Source organism: Lactuca sativa, chromosome 5 (genome assembly GCF_002870075.4).
Source record: "Lactuca sativa cultivar Salinas chromosome 5, Lsat_Salinas_v11, whole genome shotgun sequence".
Lineage (NCBI taxonomy): Eukaryota > Viridiplantae > Streptophyta > Magnoliopsida > Asterales > Asteraceae > Lactuca > Lactuca sativa.
In genome coordinates this window covers 274,935,785-274,944,859 of record NC_056627.2, presented here as the reverse complement: position 1 = coordinate 274,944,859, position 9,075 = coordinate 274,935,785, and the positions used below count along the sequence as shown (strand labels likewise).

Here is a 9,075-nt window from a genome sequence, read left to right as displayed (position 1 = left end):
TCAGGACCACCGACAGTCGCTATTGGTTTGATTCCCGATCAATCCTCTTTTCCTTCCTGTGTTGTAGATGACACACAATCCAGAGTAGCAGAAACGGCGATCGATTTAGTGAGAGGGGTTGTTTTTGTCCTGTAACACAAGTGATGAAAGAGGGGGGTTCTTCACCTTCGTGGGTTAGTTAAACAATCGAAGGTGATGACTTGAACAGGGCAACGATGGTGGTGAGGGGCTGAAGATGGTGGTGGCAATAAGGCTGCTCCGGTGCTCTTCTATGCTTCATTCCTTTTTTGTTGTCGGCTGTGGATGTAGGGTAGCACTCGAAGTGATCGTAGGGTGTTTGGGGGTAATTAATCAACAGGAAAGAAAATGGGGAGGAAGGGAGCTGCAGAGGTGGTGGCAGTTTGTCTTATGGTGGCGATTTGCAACGGAGTGGAGGAGGAGGAGATCCCGACGTCTGATGTGGTAAGGGAGGTTGCTCCGACAACTCCCTCGTCGTTCTTCTTTCTGTTCCGGTGGCACACCCATAAAAGGGAAGCAACAACATCAAAAGGGGGTGTTTGGGAGAGAGAGAGAGAGAGAGAGAGAGAGAGAGAGAGGTGGGCCCTTTTTATTTTTTTAATTGCTAAAATAAATAAATAATTATTAAATTTTAAGAATAATGAAAGAAAAATGAAAAATAAATACCCCAAGGGTATTATAGTCATTTCAATTTTCGGAGGGACCATTTTCACATACAAACCACTCCAAAAGGACCACGAATCAAAAAAAGTCACTATATATATATATATATATATATATATATATATATATTATATATATATATATATATATATATATATATATATATATATATATATATATATATATATATATATAATATATATATATATATATATATATTATATATATATATATATATATATATATATATATATATATATATATATATATATATATATATATATATATATATATATATATATATATATATATATATATATATATATATATATATATATATATATATATATATATATATATATATATATATATATATATATATATATATATATATATATATATATATATATATATATATATATATATATATATATATATATATATATATATATATATATATATATATATATATATATATATATATATATATATATATATATATATATATATATATATATATATATATATATATATATATATATATATATATATATATATATATATATATATATATATATATATATATATATATATATATATATATATATATATATATATATATATATATATATATATATATATATATATATATATATATATATATATATATATATATATATATATATATATATATATATATATATATATATATATATATATATATATATATATATATATATATATATATATGGTATTGAAGTTGTCTAATCCCACCTTCGCTGACAAGGGTTCCAGACTTCCAGTATAGTTTACATCTTGGTTGACAAATTAGTGAGCCCAATGAACAACTTTCGTGTGACATGTGTCTTCTTACTATTTATGGAAAGTTATAAAGAGAAGTAAAACTGATTTTCAATGACCGGTATTATAAATTTGACCGTGATTTTTTAATCACAAAAGAAAATTGAAATTTTATTATCAAGAACGAAAAAATTGCAACGTTGTTATGTAAGAAACGTGTATCTTCCAAATAAATGTTAATATCGTTGTTTTTATTGTAAGATCAGTATGTATTTGATTTTTTAATTGTTTACAAACTTTATGGTGTTATAGGTGACAATGTGACATAGAGCTATGTTAGCTTTTGCACATAGACAAATGATCCGGTTTTTTTCTCTAAATTTTAATGTGCACAGTAATTTATATCATTACGATTTTAAACATATGGTATAAATGTATAATACTATTTGAATGGAAGAAATCTAGAAAGTCTAGGTAAATCTAAATTAAAAGAAAGGGAAACAAGTAAAATGAAAAAGGCATCCAATGGAAATGGATGATGCAGAAAATATTTGAAATGATTAAATTAAATCAAGAAACAGTCATCTCCATCCAATCATTTCCTCATTATTTCACATCCAATCATTATATATATATATATATATATATATATATATATATATATATATATATATATATATATATATATATATATATATATAAAAGATGGTTTAATTGAGAAAAAAAGGTTGAGAATAGGATAATCATTCTCAGCCACATATTTATTTTGCCGCAAAACACTTAGACGTACCGACGGAAATGAATAACGGATAAACATGTGTTTTTCAACCAAACATGTTTCTTTAAACTATGTTAATCATTACTTTAATATACACAAAACATATATATATATATATATATATATATATATATATATATATATATATATATATATATATATATATATATATTTTAAAAAAAAACTTTTTTTATCGAAAAATTATTATAAATATATCAAAATTTATAATTTTTTATTCTTTATAAATAGACATCTATATTGATATAGTTTTAAGATAAAATAAAAAAAAAAAAAATTTTACAGTTTCAACTCTCGTTACTCATAAGTGAATAAAAATTCATCAGATTGTTATTATAGTACATTCGTTATTCACTTATGAATAAAACATATGTTTAACTTTTTTTATAGTTTGAGTATCGTTCATATATGAATTTAAAGCGCAATAAAGTTTTCCTACTTAAAATATATTTTTTACATCATCTTTCGTCATATATTATATTTATATATGAATAAAACGTGTATTAGTTGTCGTTATATTTTATATTCATATATGAATAAAATATTTATCAGATTTTTATTACAGTTAATTTTCTATTCATATATGAATAAGTATTATAAATGACACTTAAACAGTAAAAAAAATTAATCATATTTTTTTATTAATAAGTGAATAACGAATGTACTGTAGTAAAAATCTGATGAAATTTTAATTCCCTAATGAATAACGATAGCTGAAACAAAAAAAAATTATCTTAAAACTATATCAATATGGATGTCTATTTATAAAGAATAAAAAATTATGAATTTTGATATATTTAAAATCATTTTTCAATAAAAATAGTTCCTTAAAAATTAAAAAAACAAAGAAAAAAAAACTATGTTTTTGTATATATTAGTAATGATTAGCATAGTTTAAGGAAACATGTTTTGTTGGAAAACGCATGTGTATTCCTTTTCCCTTTTGCGTCAAAATGAATGAGTGGCTGAGAGTGATTCCCTCATTCTCAATCTTTTTTATTTTATCAATAGACTTACTTATATATATATATATATATATATATATATATATATATATATATATATATATATATATATATATATTGGTGGATTACATAATAATTGGTGTATGGTAAATTTGTCAATATTTCTAACCAGTTAGAATTATATGTTAGTAAAATTTGTAGTATAAATACTCCTTCATTATAAAGGATGAGATACACCTAAAGTTATAAGAAATATAACTTTCATATTCTCTCTAAATATTCTTTCTTCTCAATTAAAGTTCTTAAAAAAGTTTACTAGTTTGGTTTGGTTTAAAGTTACATTAATTATGCTTAATTTATAATATGTTATCAGCACGAAAGCTTTAATCAAGGTTATTAAACAAATGGAAATCACATCTATCTTAATCAATATATGTATTAGTTAGTAAAAACACTATTAGTTATAAAATCTCCATCATATTAAAATAATAATAATACTAATGAATTAATAAAACTTATATACATTATGGACTACTAACAGTTTTTATTTCTTATAGTAACATTTCTTTATGTATTCTAATTTAATGCAAACTAACATTTACATGCAACTAATTTTTATTTATGCATACTAACATTTATAATATGCAACTAACTTTTATTTATGGATACTAACATTTAAATTATATTTATTTATACATGTCAATGTTTATTTATATTTTAGATACTCTTTGTAATTTTATCTAAGCATTTACTAATATTTATTTATGTTTTTAATTAGTAAAATTATATCAAGTAAAGTTATGTATTAGTTATAAGTCTTATTAAATGATTTATAAAATACATATACATACATATATATATATATATATATATATATATATATATATATATATATATATATATATATATGCAACGGTTATAAACAGTAAAAACAACGACTATATTTTTTTACCATAAATAAATATCTTTACCGTGCTTATTTTACTCACAACAAATATTTCACTCTTCTATCAAACAAATCAATTTCAAGGAATCAAACTTCAAGATGATTCATCATTTTGTGATAATCATGACTATAATAGTCATATTACTTTTCATCCCAATCCTTAACATCGAAGATGGAATTTCATCTACTTTTAGGCGTGTATGCAATGTTAGCTTTACCACTTTTTTGTGTAATATTTATTGAAATAAATGGAGTTTAATATTAATTTTTATTTTGTTTAAAATTTATAGTTACAATATGTCCAACATTGAAAAGATCGAGTTTGCAGCACTTGAAGTTAGTGGGAAAAACTATGTGCCATGGATGATAGATGTAAAAATGCATCTTGAGTTCATGGGAATCTCAAATGCTATATATGAATTTAATAATTGTTTGGCACAAGACAAAACAAAAGCACAAGTTTTCCTTCGTAAGCATATTGATGAAATGTTGAGATTTGAATATCTTGATGTTAATGATCCAAGTATTCTCTGGAATCTTTTGAAAGAAAGATTTGATCATCAAAAGGAAGTTATACTTCCAAATGTTAGAGATGAATGGAGAACACTGAGGTTTCAAGACTTCAAGAAAGTAAATGAAGACAACTCAGCTTTGTTTGGAATCTGTTCACAACTCAAGTATTGTGGACAAGAAGTTACTGATGAAGATATGTTGGAGAAAACTTACTCCACATTTCATGCAACAAACATTACATTGATGCAATAATATCGTATGCAAAAGTTCACAAGATATTCTGAACTGAATGCATGTCTGCTTATTGCAGAACAAAACAATGAACTCTTGATGAAAAACCATGAATCTCGTCTGTAACACCCCTAGTTCAGAAGTGCAAGTTCAGGGTTCTTAGTGTAAATAAGGAAGGTCGACTCAGCGATTCGATGTATAGACTCGGCGAGTCGAGTCGCAGTTCTGGTCACGTGTTAAGTGACCAACTTGGCGAGTCGGCAGCTGGACTCGGCGAGTTGGTGCTGAAGGGAGAAAACCCTAATCCGGGGATTGTGCCCTATATAAAGTACATTATAACCCACCTTCAACCTCTTTGCTACCCATTTGAGATCCAAATACCCTCATCTCGTGTGTGTGACTCCATTGATGAAGAATTAGAGCTTGGAAGAGATTTTTGGTGTAAGAAGCTTGGGGATTTAGAGGCCATCATCAAGGGGCTTGGGAAGATATGGAATCTACTTCTGTTTGGGCACATTTCAGGGGTAAGGAACCTCCTCCTTAAGAATGGTGGTTGATTTGGGATTCATTAGCTTATTTGGGAGCTATCTCGAGTTTGAGGCTTAGATCTGAAGTTACTACTTCAGATCTAGACTTGTGATGGCCCAAAAGGTCATAAAGTTCCTGTCTAAGAGTCATTGGTGAAGCCCTTTGTATTAAAACCTAGCCCTAGAAGTGTTTTGGGCTTATATCTCCTTGCTTTCACTCCGCTAACTTATGTTGATTTCTACAATGACATGGAAGACATAAACTAAAAATTTCTATTATTCTAATAAACTTGCTTTTCCTTCATTTGGTTTTCATGTAATGTCTTTCCTACAATAAATGAACTTTCTTTATAATAATTATTACGATTATGTTTATTCGCTTATTATTTCTTTTATATGTGAAGTTTAACATGAGTCCAATTGGAGCATAACACCAAGGAAAGGTTAGAGATCTTGTATAGCAAATAGTAGTAGTACACATACTATTTTGAAATCAAAGAAATATTTTTCAAAATTAGTACCAACAAAACAGTCATACTGTAACGTCTGTGTTTCCGGGCTTGCCATTTTTAGCACTGTAATGGTCTAGGTTAACCTTTGTAACCCATTTTGAAATATTAAGATTGTATTATTTGAGTATTGTGTGTTTTGTGCTTAATTGCTTAATTATGTGGTTTGATTAATTAAGAATAAAAAAAATAAGCGTCAAAATTTAAGTGTAAAATAAACTTAATAACTTTGATTTATGTTGTAGTAGTTGAAACGAGGTTTCCGAATATATATAGAACGCCCAAATCTGACTTCGTATGAGGAAGTTATGATTTATCGAAGTTCCGGCTTAGCGGTATGCAGCCTGTTTTACTCGATTTGAGATCGAGGGGTTTTTAGCCGAAGCAATCTAAATGAGAATCGAAGATCTCATTGTTGGTATCGAAGCGATAAAAAGTTAGGCGAGAACGGACGTTAAACGAAGAAGTTATGAATTTATAACGAAAGTTTCTGTCCCGGCCTATTAAAAATAATTAATAAAAATAAATTCAAAATTAGCCGACGGAGTCTAAACGAGAGTCGTAGAGCATGGTCTCACCTTTCCGTGAATATAAAGAACGTCGAAAACGGATTTCGTATGAAGAAGTTATGAATTTCCGAAGTTTATTAATCATTTTGTATTTAAATTTAAATCAAAAATCAAAAGCCTTATCCGAAGCGAGTCATTGATCTGATCCGAGGTACGCGCTGCGTACTCGAGTACGCCCCGCGTACTCCAAAGGGTGTCGACATTTCGGATGACGCATGCAGTGACGATTCGGAGCCCTGTACGCCCCGCGTACAGGCGTACGCCCCGCGTTCGTGCGAGGGTCCAGCACTATAAAAGGGGGTCCGAAGGCAGCCAAAATTTTTGTTCATTTCCTCTCTTCTCTCTAGTCCTTTGCCTCGTTTTGCGTGCCGATTCCATCCCGAAGCCCCGGTAATATTCCCGAGCCCCGAGGCAAGTCCCGAGATCCCGAAAATCCCGAGAAGTGCGGTTTCCGAGTCGAAGCTCTGCCTGCAAGAAGTTCGATTTTTGTGAAGATCTTCCAGATCTGCTGTGTTAGTTGTTTTAGGGACATTAGTAGGTTCGCCACCTGTAGGTGTTAGTGAACTTGGGTGTTCATTCGCTGTACTCCATCCCCCTCATGGTTGCCTTATTTGACTTATATTGCTGAGGCACCCCCGAAGCATGTGTTGTCGCCCCGATGAAATATTCTTAGACTAGGTCCCTTGTGTTAGTTGTTTTAGGGACATTAAAGTGAGAATAACGGGAATGGGTAATTGGGTTATTGTTGGTTGGTGAAAAATTAAATATGATATTTATTGTGGGTTGAAAACCCTATATGCTCACCAGGATCCCAAGCCTGACCCACTCAGTTTTAAATTGTATTACAGGTAGTGGCGGAAGGGCATGAGATGGACGAACCATCAAGTTGTTTTGTTTACAAGTCTGTATATGTTTATATTTGTTATATGACTTGTAATGTATTCGTTTATGCTTATTGGTCTGTATCGGAACATGACACCCCGAGTTTTGATTATAATGAAAATACATTTCTTTTATGAAATGCTTCGGTAAACATTGTTTTATCATGTTTTGTTTTTGGGAACAAATTCCGCAACTCTTTCAAATCAAAAGGATTTACTCTGAAAATATTTAAAAGCATAAATGAAAATCGGTCTTTTCTGGCCGAGATTTTGGGGATGTTACAGTTGGTATCAGAGCATTAGTTTAAGCGAACTAGGAATTTGTAGGATTTCTAGACTTAAACTTAGAATGCTAAGTGAAATTTTGAGATGTGTGTCTGTTGTGATTTAGACACGAGCACTAGATTATTTTAGGAAAGTTGCCTAAAATGGTTTATGTGCTAAATGTTATATGTTGCCATATATGATATTATTTGTTCGGATCTATGGTCTGTTGCCGACCGGATCTAGAAACCTTATGTGTGTAGGATTCTAAGCGTACGTCTGCGATATTAGAACTAGCATGTAAACGTTTCGGAGTGATAAGGATGATTTAATTATCTATCATGATTGAGGATCTAATTTCACCTTATTCGGTGTGTAGATCAAAATGGTGAGAACAAGAAGTGGAGTTGGAAATGCTGACAAAAATAGGAATCAACCACCTGTGATTGAGCAAATACCTGTCGTAGCAGCAGCGCCTGAGCCAATAACCATGGTTGGTGTGCAATTGATGATTCAGACGATGTTGGATCGTCAGATGGATGAAACTAGACGGTTACTTCAACAGAATCGTGAAGAACTGTTGATTCGTGTGGAAGAGCCTGAACTGAATGAAGGGCACTCAGAAGGTGGAAACTTCAGTGGGTCTGTTGGTCTAGCCAACCCACCGATAGTTAGGCAAGACAACCGTGATGGAAGGAATGATGGAATGGGATGCAAGTACAAGGACTTTTTGACTTGCAAACCATCGACCTTCAATGGAAAGGAGGATCCGATTGGGGTTATGGATTGGATCTCTGAAATGGAGCTAGCCTTCATGACGTGTGGCTGTAGAGGTAAGTTGCAAACTATCTATGCCGTGCGTCAATTCCGAGGTGGAGCCGTTCGTTGGTGGAACACTCTAGGGAAGACTTTGAGCCTTAATGAGCCACTGCAATTGTCATGGGCAGAGTTCTTGGTGCAGTTTAAGCGCAAGTTCTGCTCGGCTCAAAATCTGTTGGAGTTGGAGAACAAGTCCCTGACATTGACTAAAGGCAGCATGTCAGTTGATGAATACACCAATAACTTCACCGATAAGATGGAGTTTGCTTTGCGTATCGTTCCAGACAAGCTGACAAAGGTGGATCAGTATGCGAAGGGACTTCCATGGGAGTACGAGGTGCCAGTACGTCAGGCACTTACTCTAGAGGCAACTATCTTGGCTGCCAAGTCTGTTGAGAACGTGATCAACGGGAGAACCACTGACAAGGTTGATGTTGGTGAGAAAAGAAAGTTTGAGGGAACATCTGGTTCCGGTAAGAAAGGAAAATTTTCGAAATCTGATTCGAAAAAGTTTGGAGGAAAAGGAGGCGAGGCGAAGTGGTGTGACAAGTGTAAGAAAAAGCACTTTGGGAA

General features: G+C 31.2%; 1 protein-coding gene across 1 annotated transcript; it reads left to right on the top strand.

Annotated features, from left to right (window-relative positions):
- The first annotated feature begins 366 nt into the window (after window positions 1-366).
- On the top strand, window positions 367-4,954 carry LOC111878842 (uncharacterized). The gene is made up of 2 exons (XM_052763695.1): window positions 367-512; window positions 4,480-4,954. The coding sequence occupies exons 1-2, from the start codon at window positions 367-369 to the stop codon at window positions 4,952-4,954; spliced, it is 621 nt and encodes a 206-aa protein (XP_052619655.1).
- The last annotated feature ends 4,121 nt before the right edge of the window (window positions 4,955-9,075 follow it).

Coding starts and splice junctions, on each gene's coding strand:
- LOC111878842 (XM_052763695.1), top strand. CDS start 367: ATGGGGAGGAAGGGAGCTGCAGAGGTGGTGGCAGTTTGTCTTATGGTG. Junction 513..4,479: donor TCGTTCTTCTTTCTGTTCCG/GTGGCACACCCA, acceptor TAAAATTTATAG/TTACAATATGTCCAACATTG.